Genomic DNA, 20,514 nt, shown 5'->3' with positions numbered 1-20,514 from the left:
CAGCCTTTCAGCCCCCTCTGCCTCCACCTCCACCCCACGTCCATTTTCTGAGCCCCAGGCCCAAGGGGGCCTCCACTGATGGGTTTTGCCTCCTTCCTTAGGACAGAGCCCCTGGACTGCCAGGTTCCCGACCAGGGAGGAGGAGGAGGAAGAGAACTCCATCTGCTGGGGCCTGAGTGTGGCCTGGGGGACAGGCCATCGTCCCAGAATGCCCCTGCCGGAGCCCAGCGAGCAAGAGGGCGAGAGTGTGAAGGCTGGCCAGGAGCCATCCCCAGAGTCCCCTGAGCCAGGCACAGATGTTGTCCCTGCAGCGCCCAGGAAGCCCAGGAAGTTCTCCAAACTGGTCCTGCTGACGGCCTCTAAGGACAGTGCGAAGGTGGCAGGGGCCAAGCGCAAAGGGGTGCACTGCATCATGTCCCTGGGAGTGCCTGGCCCCGCCACCCTTGCCAAAGCCCTCCTCAAGATCCATCCTGAGGCTCAGAGGGCCATCGAGGCACCACCACAGGAGCCTGAGCAGAAACGCAGCAAGCTGGACACAGGTGAGGCCCCGGGCGGTCGGAGTGAGCACGGTGTGGTCAAGACCTTCCTGGGGTTGGAAGTCCCCTGACACCCGGGAGCCTGGGGGCCGGGCTGGCTCTGGACAGTCACATGCTGTCCACGTTATACCTCGGTGTAGGGCCTGCATGTCCGTAGGCCTCCACGCACACGTGTCTATGTGGGGATTGGCCTGGGAGGGTGAGTGGGTGTGTCCCTCCAGATATATTTGTGTGGGTCCTGGGCCTATTTCTGTTCCTGTCTGTTCTTCCGTGTGTATGTGTTTATGTGTCTGGGGGTCTAGGGGTGTATGTTGCTGAGGCCCCAGGCAGGCCCCCCACCCCCACCCGGCTTGCTGCGGGCGACATCGGCACATCGATGCATTCTCTGACCGTGGACTCCTGAGGGGCGTTCGAGGGAAGGGATGCCCAGTGGCTGGGGAAAGCTGAGCTGGGTTTCTTCCCAAGTGGAAGTGGGGTCTGCTGTACCCTGAGAAGATGGGGACAATAAAACCATAACACTTGGCCCCCATTTGCTGCCTGTGAACAGGTGGCCCCCTTGGAGCCAGCCAGGGCGCTTGGCCTGGGAAGTGTAGGGGACCCCACTCACTGATGGAAGTGTAGGAGTGAGTGGTCTGAGGTCCAAGGGGAGGGAACTCCACTGCTTCCCCTGGACCGAGACACCATGGCACCCAAGATGGGGGAGTCCCCAGCCACAGGCCTGGAGTTTCAGGGGACCCAAGGGACCCCTCAGCTTCCCTCAACTGCTGGACAGGGCTGCACTCAAGGACTCGGGGGACCCCATCCCCCCAGAGCTTGGAGGCCCCTCTGCGGCACATCCAGCTCACCCTTGAGTGTTTCTACTGGCCAGTCCTGCCCCAAGTGCGCCCTCACGTCTACCTGCTGCCTCCCACCAATCCAAGGGGTGGAGAGTGTGGTCCCCATGACCTGTGAAGAGGCAGGGCTCAAGGAGCTAAGTCACCACTCTGAGGCCACCAGCTGGTCACTGCAGAGGGTGGAGTAGGGAGCGTCTGGTCAGAGCCTGTTCTTCTAACGGAGCTGGGTGGGATGGGCCGTCTCCTGGTCCTTCCACCCCGTCTGAGACCTCTGCGCACTTCTCGGATCTGCCTGGGCTCTGGCACCATGTGGGCCCCATCCACCGCAGGTGGCCCATTGGCGAGAATTAAAACGAAGCCACTTGTCCTCAGATGGAGGGCTGGAGGGCAGAGCAAGGGCTACATCTCAGCCCCACAGGTTCCCCTAGGCAGGTGCTCTTGGGCAGTGAGCAACCCCCTCAACGTGCCACCTGTGTTTACCTCAATACCTGGTCCCCAGACTTTCCCACCTCTTATCCCATCCCAGGCCAGGTGGTGGGGGTAGCAGTGGCTTCCTGGTGCTCAACCCAGATTTAGCCCAAAGTTCCCTGGAAATGACTTTAACAGCCTCTTTGTCCCTGGGCTGGTGGTCTTAGGGAGCACGTCTCTGAAATCAGCAATTATTTCTGTAAGTCAGCCAACGGCATCCCAGAGCATCCCCTGGCTGGGCTGAGAGCTTCAGGCCCTGGGTTGCCCACCCTCCCTTTTCCTTTGTGACACCAGCCTGACCCACTCCCTTCTCTTCCAGCCGGAAAAGAAGACGGAAGGTTGGCAGGGCAGTCTGCCCCCAGTACTGAGGTCGTAGGGGAGGAGCCCACCGCAGATGCTGTCATGCCCAGCACCCTCCTGTAACTCTGACAAGCACGGTATGCCCTTACTGGATCAGTGACCTTGGCTGTGACTTCTGCTGGGGACCCAGTTGCAACTGGTTTTCATTCTCAAACATTGTGTAATTTTTTCCAAATCAAGCATAAATTACTTTTATAAACAGAAAAAAAAAACTTCAAAAAGAATAAAAGAAGCTGTATGCGAGGTCCCATTATGGACAGGTTTTATAACCTTCCGTGGTCCTTTGAGACCCCACCGCAACCCCACCAGCCTTCCCCAGGCCCTGTCCCAGGGCTCAGACCCTGGCCCCTCAGCCTGGAGAGCCACCACTGGCCTGGAGACTAGGTGGGCTCTCTGAGCTTTCTACTTCCTACTGTTTCTGGCTTGAAAGGGGTGCAGTGGGACCCCCAGGCCTGAGCCCCTGGGAAGCCTATCCAGCCCCTCCCTGACCATCCCTCCAGGGCCTGTTCCCAGGAGGCTTGCCTCCTCTAGACATCCCACCAACTGACAGCTTCCCCCCACCCCTCATGGGAGCCTGTGTTCATGGTTGCCCAGAGTTCTGCTGGGGAGGGGGTGGGCCCCGACCGTAGTGTATGATGCCCCTATCATGTTCCTTCTGGGTGTTTTGGGGGCTGAGCTTCCTGGGCACCTGACCCCTCCCCAGGCACCTCGGGTGCCACACCTGCTGGAGGAGGAAGTGAACAGAACACAGTTACCCCCCCTACAAACGGAAGTCAGGGTTCCCTGGAGGCCCCCCACAGGAAAGGCTTCGGCCTCCAGTTGGCTTCACCTCACATGGTCCTCGTTTTGTGGAAACTGCCATGGGGCAAAGGAAACGAATGGATTATTTCTAAAATGTTGAGACTAGAGGCCTTATGCTTTTGAACATTATCTTCCCAAATTTAGCTTGCATCATGGACCCCTCTTAGGAAAAGTGAGTTCCTCAGCACCCCTCCTGGCCCAGCTCCATCTTGCTCTGTTTCTCCTCCAGCGTGGTTGTTAACATTTATGCTCTGTAACCATCATTTGAAATGTTCCTTTGTCCTAATTTGATATTTAAATAGATTCTGCTCTTCACCATGTTTCTCCTTTCCTGTGGCTCTGCATCATCCCCTTCATGGGCTGGTGTGGTCAGATGACAGGAACGCCTGAGGAGTTGGTGGTGGGGTTCCCCCTGGGAAGCAGAGTGAAGAAGGGGCCTGAGGAGGACAGGGGGGCCGGCAAGGGGCGACTTGGTGCAGCTCGGCCTGCTGTCCCAGCAGACCTGGCCCATGGCAGGACATGGTGGGCAGTGGCTCAGGGTCTGGGGGCCTGGAGCCCACAGGGAGGATTCCAGGCTCATGATGGGGAGTGGGAGGCCAGGGAAGGATTTAGGCAGACGAGGGTCACGGTCAGCGTTGTTGTACAAAGCCCACGGGCTCCATGAGGGGAACCGACTGGAAATGTCCAAAGGGGGCTCTGAAAGGCTGGCAAGAAGGTCACCACGGCCTTGGGGGACAGGAGACCGAGGGGAGGTGGGCGGTGCTGTCAAGACTTGACACTGGTTCAGTGACAGGTTGTCCCATCGGGGAGGGACAGTGCCAGCGACCAGGAGGAGAATCGCCGTGTTCCTGTGAACAGTGGTTCCCCGATGTTAGAGCAGAAAATCCTCAGAGGTCACAGATTGATGCCAGCGCTGGGTCTCTGCACTCTGTGAGAGACTTGGTTGGGGGGCTTCATTATAAAATGAAGGAGGCTCTGCCTCAAGAGTCAGGGTATCTGCGAGGCTCTGTCGGCTCAGCTCAGGTCATGATCTCAGGGTCCTGAGATGGAGCCCCATGTCCCAGCCGTCTGTGCGCTAGGCATGGAGTCGGCCTAAGATTCTTTCTCTCCCTCTCCCTCTGCCCCTCCCGCCCCTTAAAAAAAAAAAAAAGTAAAGAAGATGACTATACACTTCCTTCAAAACATAATTTATTGGTCCTCAAGCTAAAAAAAAAAGATAATTCATGGTCATTGAAATAAATACGTACTGATTATGAAAAAGTGTTACAAATATCTCCAATAATTCTATCATCTAGAGATAAGTCTATAAATTTTTCATATTCAGAAAATTGGGATGATACAGCTCATTTTCTCCTAATCCATTACGAATGACTTTCCAACGCGGTTTTACGGACTGCAGCATGCCACTACGGGGACGGGAGACCATGCATCCGGCTGTCCTGACGCCGGCTGCACCCCGGTCCTCTCCAGCTGCTCTACTAGCCTTTAAGTAGCCCTGGGTTTTCATGGGACGAAGCTCCACAAGGGAGACCGCTGCTCACGGGGAGGACCAGCAACTCCCATGCTCCCCGCGGCCCCACGCGTCCTTGCCCACGGGTGCTGTCACCGAGAGAATGGTAATCATAATAGCGACAGCAGCAGCACGCTCCGCCTCTCTGGTGAGCACCGCCTCCGCTCTGGCTCCCGGGGTTCCCACCGCCCGCACCGGGGCCGAGGCGGGCGGCGGCCGACAGGGGGCGTGCGCGGCTCGCCGGCCGCGGTCCCGGAGCCTCCGTAGCGGAAGGAGCGCGCAGCGGCTCCCACCCGCCTTCCGCAGGGGTGGGCGTAGGCGATCCGGCCGCCAGGGTTCCTCCGTAACCACCTGCAGCGCCCCACCCTCGTCGTACGCACCACCTGTAACCGCCCACGCAACTCATTGTAGCCACTGCTTCTCGCCCGGTCTCCCCGACAGAAGCTCTAGCACCCCGGAGCAGGGGTCCCTGTGGATCTGGGACTGATGGAGAACAGGGAGTGGGGCGCGCCGAGGGGTGGCGGGGCGGGAGTCGGAGGACCGGCTGGCCCCACGGGACCTGCACCTGCACCTGCCCGGGAGGGGGGGCACTTCCAGCAGCAGCTTTATGGCAACAGGAGGGAGGCGCAGGGGCGGGGGTGTCAGGGCAGCGTGGGGGTTTCTGGAGAGGAGCAGCGTCTTCACTCTGCAAAGGCGCAGAGGACGCGCAGCCGGAACACTGGGGGCTCCGGCCCGGCGAAGGGGAGCGGGCGGATCCAAGGGTCCTCGCGGGCTTGGGGAGGGTCGCGGTGAGCAGAGGGCCCGGGGCGCCGTGTGGAGTGGAGAAGGGGGCGTCCCCGCACCTGGGGCGGCAGTTGGGCTGATACTGGGGCGGCTCAGGCCGCCGCCCGCCAAGTGTCCAGGAAAGCAGCGCCCAAGCCCGCAGCTCCGAGACCCGCAGCTCCCCGCTGTGGTCCAGGTCCCCACCGCACTAGGTGGTCGGAGAACGACAAGCGTCCAGCGGCTGTGGGCTGTGGGTGGGGCTGGACCGGAGGGCAAGGGAGGGACCGTGGGGGAGGGAGGAGGTGCCAGGTCTCATGGGATCCTGAGATCACCACCTGAGCCAAAATCAAGAGTCAGCACCTAACCGACTGAGTTACCCAGGCGCCCCTCTTTGCCGTTTTATGTTGGCATAATTTCACACCTGTAGGAAAGTTGCAAGAAGTGTAAAAGCATTCCTATATGCTCTTCACCCAGATTTCCCAAATGTTAGGAATGAAGCCAGCCACGGGTTAGTATTTATAATAACGGGATTTAGAACTGCAGTGTCCACCAAGAAAAGAACTAAATTGTGTAGCTAATCATATAAAATAAGCCTATGACATACGGGATGTTTACAATGTAGAGTTCAGTGAAAAGCCAGAGACCCGCAAAAATAATTGCTGTGCAGTGTTTTCTCGATGTAAAATTAAAATAGAGATTTGTTCTCAAAAGTATTGAAAAGAGGGGCACCTGGGTGGCTCAGTCTGTTAAACTCCAGCCTCTTGATTTCCACTCAGGTCGTGATCTTGGGGGTTGTGAGATCTAGCCCATGTCCTACACCTCACTCAGTGCAGATTCTCTCCCTCTCCCTCTGCCCCGCCTCCCGCTCTCACTCTCTCTCTAAATGAATAAATAAAATCTTAAAAGAAAAAAAAAGACTGAAAAGAAGATGACACCTAGAAACTGAAGGGACACAGAACAGCCAAAACCATCCTGAAAAAGAATAAGATTGGAGAACTCACACTCTCTGATTTCAAAACTTACTACAAAGGAGCAATAGTCGAGACAGTGTGGTCCTGGTATAAGAAGGGCCATAGACCAATGAAATAAAATGGAGAGTCCAGAAATAAACCCTCTTATTTATGGCCAGCTGATTTTCAGCGAGGGAGCCAAAACAACTAAATGGGGGAATAATAGTTTCATTCTCAACAGTAGCAGGACTACTATGTGGAAAAGATATCCACGTGCAAAAGAATGAAGTTGGAGCCCTACCTCACCCCATATACAAAAAATAACTGAAAACGGATCTAAGACTCAAATGTAGGAGTTAAAGTATAAAACTCTTAAAATACATACAGAGTAAATCTTTGTGAACTTGGATTAGGCAGTGATTATTTTATTTTACTCACTTATTTGAGAGAGAGAGAGCACAAGTGAGGGGAGAGGCAGAGGGAGAAGCAGGCTCCCCACTGAGCAGGGAGCCCCACAAGGGGTTCGATCCCAGGACTCTGGGATCATGACCTGAGCAAAAGGCAGATGCTCAACTGACTGAGCCACCCAGGTGACCCAAGGCAGTGATTTCTTAGATATGACACCAAAAACACAAGAAACAACAACAAAAAATGAAGTTCCATTGTTTTTGCTGTTCAGTTTGGGTGCTGGGGGAGTAAAAATGTAGTGCTTTTAGAATGTGTTGGCTAGGGGCGCCTGGGTGGCTCAGTCGTTAAGCATCTGCCTTCGGCTCAGGTCATGATCCCAGGGTCCTGGGATCGAGCCCCACATCGGGCTCCCTGCTCAGGGGGAAGCCTGCTTCTCCCTCTCCCACTCCCCCTGCTTGTGTTCCCTCTCTCGCTATGTCTTTCTGTCAAATAAATAAAAATCTTAAAAAAAAAAAAAAAAAGGAATGTGTTGGCTATGGGCGCTTGGGTGGCTCAGTTGGTTAAGCGACTGCCTTCGGCTCAGGTCATGATCCTGGAGTCCCAGGATCGAGTCCCGCATCGGGCTCCCTGCTCAGCAGGGAGTCTGCTTCTCCCTCTGACCCTCCTCCCTTTCATGCTCTCTATCATTCTCTCTCTCAATAAATAAATAAAAATCTTAAAAAAAAAAAAAGAATGTGTTGGCTAAATCACAGGGGTGAAGAGCGCAGCCTGGGGAATACAGTGATACTGTAATAACCTTGTGTAGTGACAGGTCTGACCACTCTCATTGTGGTGTGCTGTTGCCTAGTATATAGAATTGCCCAGTCACAATGTTGTACACATGACATTAATATAACATTGTTCGTCAACTAGACTTCGATAAGAAGAGCAAAGTGTAAAACAAGCAATTAACAGTAAATATGCAAAAGCTGGGCGCCTGAGTGGCTCAGTCCGTTAAGGGTCTGCCTTTGGCTCAGGTTATGATTGCAGTGTCCTGGGATTGAGCCCCGCATCCGGCTCCCTGCTTGGCAGGGAGCCTGCTTCTTTCTCTCTCCCTCTGCCCCTCTCCATGCTCGTGCTCTCTCTCTCAAATAAATGAAATAAAATCTTTTTTAAAAATTGCAAAAGCTAAAAAAAAAATTGCAAAAGCTTGGTGCACCTGGTTGGCTCAATTGTCTACCTCTCCCTCTGCCCCTTCCCCTTGTGTTCTCGCTCTCAAGTAAATAAATAAATAAAATCTTAAAAAAACCCAAAATACAATGAGATACCATTGCATATCTACCAGCATGGCTATACTCAGATAATAGCAAGTGTTGACAGGGATGTGGAGAAATTGAAACCCTCATAAGCTGCTCATAGGAATGTGAAATGGTGAGGACCCTGTGGAGAACAGTCTAGCAGTTCCTCAAATGGCTAAACATGGGGTTTCCATATGACCGAGCAATTCCATTCCTAGGTGCACACCCCAAAGAACTGAAAACATACGTACACACAGAAATCTGGACATGAATGCTCATAGCAGCGTGAATCATAGTAGCCAAAACCTGGAAACAACCCAGATGCTTATCGACAGATTAACGGATATACAAATCATAGTCTATATATACAATGCAATATTATTTGGCCATTACAAAAACGAAATACTTCCACAGGCTGCAGCATGGATGAACTTTGAAAACTCCAGGCATGGGGCGCTTGGGTGGCTCAGTCGGTTAAGCGTCTGCTTTCAGCTGGGATCATGACCTCGGGGTCCTGGGATGGAGCCCCTCATGGAGCTCTCTGCTCAGCGGCAAGTCTGCTTCTCCCTCTCAAATTTGAGTTTATCAACTCCCTAGTCTCAGAGCCCCCGCCCAGAATCCCCAGTCCCTGCCGCCTGTCCGGCCGACGCCCCGCCCCCGGACGCCCCCGCCCAATCCTGAGCTTACCCCGCCCCTTTCGCAAACCCTTGCCCCATATCCCCGCGCCGATTGGTCAGGCAGCCAGCTCGGCGCCGCTCGCAGAAGAGCCGGAGAAGAGGAGTTTGCTCAAGGAATGGGGCCCCGCGGCCCTGCTGCGCATGCTCGCTGGGAGCCCGCTTGGGCGTTCCAAGAGGTCGGCTCCCCGCGGGGTGGCGCGCGCTCCCGGCTAGTGGGGCGGCGCGCGGGCACGGGGCTCGCTCCCGAGAGGGCCGGTGGGGGCTGGGAGCGGGCGCTAGGGTTGTGGTGGCCGGAGGCGCCTGGGCCGCGAGGTCGACGCCTGTGGCTGAGGCGGCCGAGGCCAAAGGACCCGCCGCGGCTCGGTCTCCAGAGAGGGAGGGCTCCGCTGCCGCCGCCGCCCGGCCGGTGCCCGGTGAGCACGGGCCCCAGCGGGCCGGGGAGGGTCCCGGGTCACACGGCTGGCCGCGCCCCCGGCCAGGCCTCCCCGAGGGTCCCGAGGGCTGCTGAGGCTGGAAGGGGGGGTAGTGTCACCCAGCTCCGTGTCCCGGCGCTCAGGCCGCTCCTTGTCCTTCACCCGAGACTCGTCTCCTTTCTCCTGGCTCCTCCTTCGCCCCAATACAGCCGACCCCGACTGAGCCCTGACATCCCCAGCAAGGGAGCCCCCCGTTCGTTCCTACCCCCCGCCCGTGTCCGCCGCACCGGCGCTGACCCGCGCTGGCACCCACCCCAACCCCGTCCCGTCTGCGCGGCTCTGTAGGTCCCAGTGACCTTGCACTTTTTGCTGCTATTACATCCCTCCTTCCACTTCTGATTACGCAGATTGCCTGTTGTGACTTTCAAACTTTTGACTCAAGAAATATGTTCTCCATGCATAACTTGTGCCTGTAGATGTGATTACTGGAAGATAAGTTCAAAAGGAGAAATGACCCTAACCTCTCATAACAGCCAGATCTACTCTACCTTTGTTCTGATTCCATTCTGTTCTCTTCTGTTCTTTCCATTCCAAATGACTGTTGCTAACCCATGGAAATGATTTCAGGACCTAATGGTTCTGACCACAGTTTGAAACCCTTGCTTTAACAAACATCCGTCTTTCTCCGCCTTTACGTCTTGCCTTTGGGGGATGCTGAGTTCCAATAATCAGATAATCATGAGTAACCTTCAATTCCATAGAAAAGGTATATTTTTAATATGTTGACATTTCTGCTTCTCAGGGCCAAAATCACTTCGAGGACTTGATTTGAATGTTCTAGTTTGATGCCATCAGGTTTTTCCTGTTCCTCTTCCAAAAGCTCCTAGTCAGACTTGGAGAAGAGATAGTGTGTGAGGTTGGGGCTGGAGTGTGGAGTGTTTATAACGGAGAGGGAGACGATTTTTACTAGAGAGAGAAATAATTAAAGTTCAGCTTTAGGAAGATTAACTGGTTGGCACTGTGTAGGGAGAATTGGCCGGGCTGGATGCAGGATGGAAAGACCGCTGAGGAGTAGGTGAGGATCAAAGCCCCGGAGTGATGTTCAGTGGAAAGGCCATGGGAGGTGGTGTGACCAGGTGTACAGAGAATGAGATTTGAGGACACATGAGGCCTGGTAAGGAAGGAGTAAAAAAAAAAAAAAAAAATAGCTAAGATTCTGGGGCACTGACTGGCTCAGTGGGTAAAGCATGCCACTCTTGATCTCCAGGTTGTGAGTTTGAGCCCCACGTTGGGCATAGAGATTACTTAAAAAAAAAAAAAAAAAAGGAAAGAAAAAAAGCTCAGGTTCTGATCTGGTGACTGAAGGACTTGGGGCTGGGAGGACCTGGAGCTAGAATCTTCCTCTCTGTGCCCTGTGCATCTCTCAGGTGCTCAGGAGCAGGGGTTCCCAGGGCACATACAGCAATATCGATCGTTGGGCTGGGGTCTGCTGCATCCAGCAGGCAGAGGCCAGGGATGCTGTTGAACATCCAGCCCCCCCTTCCCCAAAATGCCAATGGTGCTGAGGTTGAGAAGCCCTGCTTTAGAACAGTGATTCTTAATCGCCCGGGGGGGCGGGGAGGGTCCACTGCCACCCTCAACACCGCCCAGGAATGATACCCGTATGCACACAAAGCATGCGTATTTCATAGGAGAGTTCACGAGTCAGTCAGTGCACACCTCTACCCCTCATAGCTCATTAGCATGTGTGGGAGGGAGACAGCAATTGGAGTCACCCAGGAGCTTTTTCAAACATCAGGACTCCTGGGCGTGAGAAAGAACTCTTTGTCCTTGTGTGATGATTTACAGTTTATAGAAGAATTTCATATACAGTATCTCACTTGCCACTTTTCCTGTTTCACAGGTAAAATCAGTCTAGAGAATCGATGGAATTTGCCCCAAGTGTTGCACCCAGCAAGCTGGCAGTAAGGACCCGGGTACTGGCGGATGGGGATGGCGGTTCTCACTCTCTGTGCGTGAAGGTAATTCTGTTGACCCACCATCAGCTGCTGAGTGAGGCTCAGACTTTGAGGACCTTACCGATTAGATCTTGCCTGAGAGGCACCCGGCAGTTTGTAATACTGTGTGTCTCTTGGGTCTTAGGCTGACACCGAGCCCTTTGTGACCACCTGCATGACAGCAATGTCAGAGTGGGCAGCTGAGTATTGCACCCAAAATTGCTCTGTGCCTCGTTTCTGGGGAAGGGGAGCGGAGGGGATAAGAGAGTGACGAAGCATGAACCGTGAAGCTTTCGAACTTTCCATTTAAATCTGCCCGATTTAAAAATACTTCAGTCACTCAATAAATCTTTAGTGAGTAAAAATTGAGTATTACAAGACAAACACAAGGACCCAAGTATTGACCTCAAAGCAATCCAAAGTAAAAAAAATACATTTAAGTCCATCTACAATAAATAGACACATGTATAACGAGTGGAAATTTCATAAAATAATACCCAGTTTTATTTCATGCAGTGCAGATTGATGTTTCACATGTAATTTTAAAAATTGCTGACTGGATCCAGAGATTATAGGACCAATGACCTAGGCAATTAGAAAAGCAGAACCTTAGACCAAAACAAAGGAAATAAAGCTGTTTCATACAGATGTAGAATGAACATGTATGGAAGCTTTTACTTAACTCATTAACCAAGGAACCAGAAAGATCTAACAACCAGTTTGCAAGAGAATCCAAAGAAGATTCTAGAAGATTACAGATACTGAAATGTGCACATGGAGGCAAAACTGGCTTTTTATTCAGGGGGAAGAATTATTTCCATGTACTTATTTACATGGAGAGAGAGTTTATTGCCCACAGCCTAGAATAATTTCGCATTGCTCTCAGTTGTCTACACTATACAGAGTTGTCAAAATGACTCAAAGGCTAGAATCCCGTAACCTGGAAGGATGTGTTCTAGACACTGCATAGTTTCCATTGACGCGCAAAGGTCCTTTACAGTCTCATAACCTCAATGAAAGATACTTCTGATCACAAAATAAGGCTGGTCTCATTAGATTTGGCCTGATTGTTTGCATAGGTACAAGCACGTTAATTCACTGTAAAGGCCTTCTTGAGTTTGCTTTGCTGGAAGCCTTCATAAGGAATATCTGGTGGGATTTTTAGAAGTCTGGTATTTGCTATCCCAAAGTATGGAAGCCATGCTCCAGAAGCTCTCTCCACCAGATTTTACTTATACTACTTAGGAGTTTGAGCAAATTCCTGTCTGTATTCTTGAGGGCCCCTGAATAGCCCAAGGTGTGTGAAACGCGATAAATTGTTACAGGATCATCTCAGAAAAGATGAAACCATGACTCTCCTACTGACATAAAATAAACACATGCTAATGATTTTATTTAACACATTAATGAGGGAGCACATACAATGTGACAGATTAAATGAGATCATGTATATAAAATACTTAATGTGGGGCCTGGCACAAAAAAAAGCCCCTTCAAATCCTTCTTAGGCTCATCACTTACTGACGGACCACCTCTTTCTCAAGGGCATCTATTCAGGTGTTTCTCAAAGCACAGTCCATGGTCCACCAGAGCCTTGTGGGGGTACTTGCTAAAAATTCAGATTCTTGAATCCTTCTCCAGATCCTCTGTCAGAATTTTAGATGGAAATCCAATCATTTGCATTTTTATCAAGGGCCCAGGGGAATTTTTATGAAGACCAGAATTACACAAACAACTAATTATAATAAAACTTGCATGAAAAATATACTTAACCGCATTATATGGATTCACTCTTTCTATTCTATTTCATTTTTTAAATTCTTTTTCATTTTTTTAAACACTGATCTCAAGTAGGGTTTCTCAACCTTGGCTCTGTTGGCGTTTTAGACCAGATGCTTCTTTAGGGAGTGTTGGAGAAGCTACCCCGGGCAGTGTAGGATGTTGAGCAGCAGCCTTGGACCCTCCCCGCTAGATGCTAGCAGCATGCCCTGCCTCCCCGTGGTGACAACCAAAAATGTCTCTGGACATTGTCAGGTGTTGCCTGGGAAGCAAATCACCTTGACTGACAACCACCAGTCTTAACCCACTCCATTGATACCTATGGTCAGAATCCTCAATGTGTAAAGAACCATTTTTACTGATTTTTTTTTTAAAGATTTTTTATTTATTTATTTGACAGAGAAAGACACACAGAGAGCAGGAACACAAGCATGGGGAGAGGGAGAGGGAGAAGCAGGCTTCCCGCTGAGCAGGGAGCCCGATGCGGGGCTCGATCCCAGGACCCTGGGATCATGACCTGAGCCGAAGGCAGACGCTTAACGACTGAGCCACCCAGGTGCCCCCCATTTTTACTGATTTTAAGAGGTGAGGCCCTGAAGGCAGACACAGGTGTCTTGAATGCGGACTCTGTCTTTATCGGCCTGCTCTTGCTCACAGATTCAGCCTTGGTTCCTCCTCTATGACATGAAAGAACAGTGGACTCTAATTGACGGGGTTATTTGGAAGATAAACTGGAATAGTACGTGCAGAGCCCCTGGGAGGTAGTGCCAGGCACATCGTTGTATTTGGTAGATATTACATATTATGATCACAGTCCTCTAGACTCTCGAGGGTTGTGTCAGTCAGAATCCAGCCAGGAAAACAGAAACTACTTTAAGATTTGAACTGGGAGTTTCCTTGCGATCCCTGGTGGTGGAGGAGCTGAGAGGCCAAACGGGAGATGGTGAGCGAGCCCGAGAGTGGCAGGGGCTCAATGCTGCCAGCACAGCCAGGCCGAGTTCCAGGGCGGCAGGCAGGGGTCCAGCAAAGCTGCAGCAGACAGCCCTGGTGAACCCACGCCAGGCAGGTGGCTTCTGGAACACCCTCCTCGCTCCACCCGCCAGTGTCCCACTGAGCCTCCCATTGGCCAGATCAGCCAGAAGTCACCCTGGTAAACCATAAAATAGCTGGTTTGTAGGGACACATCAGTGCAGCTGAAGACTTACTCTGAAGGCCTGACTGCAGCCCTGAGCATCAGCTTCCTCCACCTGGCACTTCTTACCTCTTCCTGCAGCTGCCCAGGGCACAGGGAGGCACCCCGTTAGCTCCGCACCAGCTGGGCCTGGGTTGGAGTCTTGGCTCTCACTAGCCGTGCGGTGCTGGGCCACTCAAGGCCCCAGAAGTTGAGCGGGGATGATGGTGACACTTGGCAAGGAGGTTGCTGGGTCAATGCACTGGAGGTGTTGGCTGATGCCGGAGGAATTTTGTTCCTGGCTCAGGTCCCAGGTCCCAGGTTCCAGGTCCCAGGATGGATGATGAGGCTCTGGACAGGAGGGTGTCTCCCTCTTCCTCTCTCTTTCACCCTATACTCAGGAGGTCTCCATCACTTATTTTCTCTGTCAACTCCCATTGTCTCTGTAAGTTTGAAACTTGGGTTTTCAAGAACCTTTTATGTTGAGTTAATTTTCGACTTTAAAAACATTGCAAAGATAGGACGAAGAATTCCCACATACCCATCACCCAGTCTCCCCGATTGTCAGCATCTTACCGGACGCTGTGTGGAGATCAAAGCCGGGAAATCACTGTGGGTACAGTTCTCTTCACCTACACTGTTGACCTGACTCTGGTTTCCCCAGCTTGTCCCCAGCATCCTTTTTCCGTCCCGCCATCCCACGTGGCATTTAGTTGTTGTGTCTCCTCAGCACCCCCAGTCTATGACAGGTCCTCAGCCTGCCCTTGTCCTCGATGACCTCAGCAGTTTTGAAGTCTCCTGGTCATTGTTTCGTGGACCGTCCTTCGATGTGGCTTGTCTGATTAAAGTGGGGGTGTGCACCTGGGGCAGGAGTGTCACAGAGACGGTGGGGTGTCCTTGGTGCATTGCATCAAGGACGTCGTGGTGTTGATGTGTCTTATGACTGGTGAAGTTGACCTCGATCACGTAGGGGGGTGTCTGGGGGATTTCCCCACCGTCAAGTTACTGTCTTTCCTTTTGTAGTTAATAAATATCTTGGAGGGAATGTCTGAGGCTATGTAGGTCCCACAACTGGGATTTTTAATAGCCTCAATTTTTGTTCATTTATCTGTTCTGTCGCTTATATTACCCTTTAATTTCTCGTGTGACTTGTCACAGGAGAGTTATGGAGTTAAAGGACAAATGACCAAGCGAGGAGATGCAGCTTGTCTTTACAGCGTCTCCCTTTCCCCACGGTACAGAGAGTTTATGCACATTGTCCACGATTTCAAGCAAACAAAAGAAATGGAAGGAGAAAATAAATCACTGTTCTTACTACTTCTAACATTTTGAGATATTTCTTCCTAGGTATTTAAGGGTTTTTTTTTATTTATTTGGGAGAGCAAGCGAGCACAAGCGGGAGGAGAGGGAGAAGCAGACTCCCTGCTGAGCAAGGAGCCCGACACAACACGGGGCCTGATGCCGGGGCCCAATGCCAGGACCCCGGGATCATGACCTGAGCCGAAGGCCAATGCTTAACCCGCTGAACCACCCAGGCGCCCCGTTTTTGTTTTTGTTTTTTGGGTTTTTTTTAGGCCATGAATACATAAAATAAAATCAGTCCGTAACTGACGACTGTGAGCAGAGCCCTCCAGAGGCTGGAGAGGCGCGTGGGCTGAGGGCCAGAGGCCCCGCCGGGTCTGAGCCATACTTGGATTTGGGTGGTTTTTTTTTTGGGAAAACCTTAGCTTAGAAAAGATAGTATTTGCAGACTTTGCTAACTGCATCTGCTAACTGTTAGGTTTTGTAAATACAAACATTTTTGGAAGTCTTCAGTTATTTTTGCTACATGGAAGAACTCTCACATTCTTGTTTTGGAAACGTTTGTGTCAGGCAGTTAATTTTTTACCAAGGATGTTCATCCTAAGGAGCAACACCGCTATCTTGTGGCCTTCGGGAGCATTGCTGCCAAGGATTTAGGTATGCGTTCCTGCCTGTTCTGGGTCTACGTTACATAATGATTTGGTCCTTTGCAAGAGCTCCATCTGGTCTGCAGGTGAGGGCCTCCCACTGTAAAGTGGGGTGAAATAGCAAACAACATGTTGAATGCGATGTGTGCCACAGGAAACAAAATGTCAGTCAAGAGCTCTAATCCAAGAATGGAGAGAGTGGTGCATCTGGGTGGCAGGATTATGGGCCGTTTACTAGGAATTAGGTTCTTAACAGTTTAAACATATTTTTATATAGTTTTTACAATATAATATTAGCAACTTACACAATATCTTAATATGTAATCCATGCCACCCCTCTTCTTCGATGAGGAAACCAAGCCCAGTAGTGAAAGGTCTGCTTTGGTGTAGAAAACTGGTTTTGGGGGCGCCTGGTGGGCTCAGTCAGTGCAGTGTGCGACTCTTGATCTCAGGGTTGTAAGTTTAAGCCCCACGTTGGGTGTAGAGATGACTTAAAAAAAATAAAAAATCTTAAAAAAAAAAAAAGAAAAAGAAAACCAGTTTTCATCCAAGTGACCCTGGGGACCTAAGTCCCTATAAGGATTTTTTTAAAAACAGTTTTATTGAGATATGATTTACATACACACAACTCCCCTATCAAAAGTGTGTAACTCAGTGTTTTCCGTATATTTAGAGTCGAACAACCATCTCCACAGTCAATTTTACATTTTCATTACCCTCCCAAAAAGAAACCCCACACCCCTTAGCATCACTTCCAAATTTCCCCTTCCTCTCCCCCAGTCCTATACAATCACTCATCTGCTTTCCATGTCAGTGGATTTGCCCGTTCTGAACATGTCTTATAAATGGAGTCATACAGTGTGCTATCTTTTGTGTCTGGCTTCTTTTTTAAAAAAATATTTTATTTATTCATTTGCGAGAGAGAGAGCACAAGAAGGGTGGAGAGGAAGAGAGAGAGAGGGAGAAGCACACTCCCCACTGAGCCAGGAGCCCGACGTGCGGCTTGATCCCAGGAGCTGGAGATCACGACCTGAGCTGAAGGCAGACGCTTAACCAACTGAGGCACCCAGGGGCCCCTGTGCCTGGCTTCTTTCACTGAGCATGATGTTCTCATCCAGCACGTGCCAGAATGTGATTCCTGGTTATGGCCGAATAGTATTCCATTGTATGGATGGACCACACATAGGCCAGTGCAGGTGGTTCCAAGGGAGAACGCGGTGTATGGATGGACCCAGCTGGTGCCAACCCTGCATGGTGGCCAAATGAGAGAGTGGTTGGTGTCCGCAGAGCTGGCGGGCAGTCTGCAGACAGCTGGGCTGAGAAGGAAGGAGTGTGGGCTGTTCTTGCAAAGTCGAACTGTTGAGGGAAGGAGGGGCTTTTGTTAGGTCTTGTTTTTGGACACAGGAGACTGAAAAACCTTGGTGGTCCCAGTGCAAAGAACTGCAGAGGCAGAGAGCTCTGGTGACCAGAGAGAGCAGGACTCAAAGGGTGGTGAAAGGGCCCCAAGGGAGGAGGGGAGCTGTACCAAGGGAACTGGGTGGAGACATGTTTATTTCCAAATCAGAATAAAATATGTATGCCCCCTACATCCAGATAGTGAAGAGTGATAAGAGCTTATGAAGAGATCCATCCTCAGTGGGTAAACTGTGAAACAAAATGGTAAAAGTCCACATCATGGAGAGATAACTTTAGCTAGTTTGAAGTCTGCCTTTTTTGAAGAACTTCACTCACCAATGATGTTAGGTAAAAGGAACATTACTGCATGTAGGTTGTTACAGATTTGTGTGTGTGTGGTAAAATATATATCACAAAAATTTACAACTTGAATCATTCTAAGTGCACAGCTTGGTGGCATTAAGGACCCTCACCCTGGCATGGCACCATCACCACCATCCACTGCCAGAACATCATCGTCATCCCAAACTGGAACCACACCTACTGAACAACAGTACCCCATTCCACACCCCCCCCATCAGCCCCACAACGCCGCTGACTCTGCCTCTATAAATTTGACAAGTGTAGGGACATCACCTAAGTGGAATCGTACAGCATTAGTTTTTTTGTGACTGGTTTATTTTGCATTATGGACTTTTTACTTTTTTAAGATTTTATTCATTTGAGAGAGAGAGAGTGAGTGAGAGAGCACAAGCAGGGGGAGCGGCAGAGGTAGAGGGAGAAGCAGGCTCCTGGCTGAGCAGGGAGACCAATATGGAACTCCATCCCAGGACTCCGGGCTCATGACCAGACACTTAACCAACTGAGCCACCCAGGAGCCCCCGTTATGGACTTTTTAAGTACTTAATTCTCATTGCTATCCTTTATACTTAATATTTTTGTTTTTCTCACTGAATTACCAGCCCTTTAAACATGATCAACTGAGGGATTTAACATTTATGTAGCATGGCACCTGAAGTTCAAATGCACTTTGATGTGTATCTCACAACCTTTATTGTTCCATGCATCAAAAAGCCAAAACCCTTGGGGTGCCTGCGTGGCTCAGTCGGTAATTAAGCTTCTGCCTTCAGCTCAGGTCATGATCCCAGGGTCCTGGGATCAAGCCCTTCATCTGGCTCCCTGCTCAGCAGGAAGCCTGCTTCTCCCTCTCCCACTCCCCCTGCTTCTGTTCCCGCTCTCCTGTGTCTCTGTCAAATAAATAAATAAAAATCTTAAAAAAAAAAAAAAAGAAAAGAAAAAAGCCCAAACCCACCAGGTTGAGTCACTTGCCAAGAGTATGAGTTACTGCTGAGTAAGAAAAGACCCTGATCTCACTGGCTTAAAATAACAGTTTATTATTGATTGGTGTTCCATAAGGTGGGTGGCCGTTCATGTGGCCACCATGCAGGATTGCACCAGCTGGCTTGGTGTCCTGTGGCCCCTTCATGTGGCTACACGCAGCTGGGGGGTCTGCAAGATGGTTTTCCTCCATGCCTGGCAGTGCCTCCGTGCCCACATGTGGCCTCTCACACAGCTTCCTAACCTGGCAGGCACAGGGCCGTGTCTCCTGAGGGTGAGGACTGCCAACCCCCACAGCATGCTTCTGCCACACTCAGCAAGTCACACAGCAAGGCACCCGTCTGGGCTGGAGCCAGTCCAGATTCAAGACCACATTGCAAGGGGGCCTGCATACTTTATGGGAGGATTTGTGGTCATTAGACAGTCTACATTACAAGGTCCGGGAATGGTTGAGAATGGTAACCGTTAATCCAATCCAAATTCTAGGTAATCGCCAGACCCATGCTTTTCTGCAGAAGGGGCTGGGGGAGGGGGCGGGGGGGGGGTTGGCTAGGCCATAGTTCGCCTTTTGTTGTGCTGGAACTTCTGTATCCATTGAGGTGCGTGCATCTTGGAAGCCTTTTAAGCAGAACTTGTAGTTGAGGGGACCGCACCGTCTCCTGACTCAGGGTACCCATGACTCCGGGTCCAGTTCCCGTAGAATGTGGGGGCTCTTAGTCATGCCAACGCCCTCTAGTTCGGAGGAGGCCAGGCTTCGGCATCTGATGGTTTGAGGCTAAGGCCGATGGCGCGTCGGGGTCCCCACAGAGTCCCCTCTTGCCCCGCGCGTGGCGAGGACCCAGGCCCGGGCCTGTAGGAGTGTGCGTGCTGTGTGGACAGTGACTGCAGCGCTTCGGCTGGCCCGAGTTGTCTGAGGCGTCCCCGCCCCCCCAGCGCCCTTGGCCCCGTAGGCTGGAGGCCGATGGGACGGCAGGAGCTTGCCAGCCGCGCGGGGACCCGGAGCGCGGGGACCGAGGGCTGCAACCGGGGGCGGGCTGCCGGCTGAGGGATGGACGCCGGAGCCAATCGGCGAGAGGGGTGGGGCGGCCCAGGGGCGGGGCCTCCCACCGGCTCCCTTTTCCGCCCAGACAGCTCCTCCCCGAGGCACGCACTGGGTCTCACCACGGCTGGTCCCCAGGGGCACGCGTGTCCCTGCCCCGCCACGTCGCGGTGTGGGGCGGGATGGGCAGGGCAGAGAAGGGCCGCATGGGAGGAGCGAGGGTTGGCTCGTCCAGGGGCATGACGCGGGAGGGCAGGCCAGCCGGAACTCTCAATCAGGTGGCCCGTTACCTGGAAGATTTCCTCGCCACCACCCCCCATCCCAACCCCCCCCCGCCGCCCCCGGGATGGGCTTCCCTGCTGCCCTGGGATGGGCAGGCGTATACTGCGGGGTGGGGCGGGGATGAGGCGCCCCTCTGAGTCTTCAGCCTTGGCTCTGTCTTAGTGGGGACACTGGGGCCCTGCCATTAGGCTGATCAGGCTTTGGGGAGCTGAATCTGGGCCCCAAACCAGGGAACTTCAGAGCAGGAATGCATTGGAATGGCAGAACTTGGAAACGAGGGTGACAGCTCACAAATGGGAAGCTGAAATGTGCAGGGAGGCTGTGGTCTTGCTTCTGGGCTCTTAAGGAGAGGTGGGGGAGACCCAACCTATTCACCCACCACCCAGTCCCTCAAGAAAGCAAAATGTTTACCCCACACTGATACCCAGGGCCCTGTCTCCAGGCTAGCTCTGCCCCCATAATACATCCTTTCTGCTTCTCCAGGCCAGAAGCCAGGGAGCCCGAAGTGACTGGATTTTCCTGACACCTCTACAGCCCCGTCCCCTCCCGGCTGAGGCAGCGCCAGCCCC

The 20,514-nt window shown here is 52.0% G+C and overlaps 2 protein-coding genes across 11 annotated transcripts in view; both read left to right on the top strand.

The window, feature by feature from the left end:
- The window catches only part of FLYWCH2 (FLYWCH family member 2), a 10,164-nt gene extending 6,846 nt beyond the window's left edge, over window positions 1-3,318 (top strand). For all 3 annotated transcript variants that reach the window (XM_006743042.3, XM_081820249.1, XM_081820250.1), the window contains 2 exons: window positions 102-539; window positions 2,157-3,318. In XM_006743042.3, coding sequence (XP_006743105.1) covers window positions 209-539; window positions 2,157-2,260 — 435 coding nt within the window. In that variant the 5' untranslated portion in view covers window positions 102-208 and the 3' untranslated portion in view covers window positions 2,261-3,318. The remainder of the gene's footprint in view (window positions 1-101; window positions 540-2,156) is intronic.
- A 5,324-nt stretch (window positions 3,319-8,642) lies between these two features.
- FLYWCH1 (FLYWCH-type zinc finger 1) overlaps window positions 8,643-20,514 on the top strand; it is a 24,164-nt gene continuing 12,292 nt past the window's right edge. For 3 of the 8 annotated variants that reach the window (XM_081820246.1, XM_081820244.1, XM_081820245.1), the window contains exons 1-2: window positions 8,786-8,995; window positions 10,899-11,016. The gene's annotated coding sequence lies outside the window, so the exon portion shown is untranslated. Of the gene's footprint in view, window positions 8,759-8,783; window positions 8,996-10,898; window positions 11,017-20,514 lie in introns of those variants that run through there. The other 5 variants (XM_081820242.1, XM_081820243.1, XM_081820240.1 and 2 more) reach the window with 3 other exon arrangements.

This window comes from Leptonychotes weddellii, chromosome 5, assembly GCF_054177405.1.
Source record: "Leptonychotes weddellii isolate Sample4059 chromosome 5, ASM5417740v2, whole genome shotgun sequence".
Lineage (NCBI taxonomy): Eukaryota > Metazoa > Chordata > Mammalia > Carnivora > Phocidae > Leptonychotes > Leptonychotes weddellii.
Note: the sequence above shows the minus strand (reverse complement) of the source record. Positions and strands in the feature narration are given on the sequence as shown.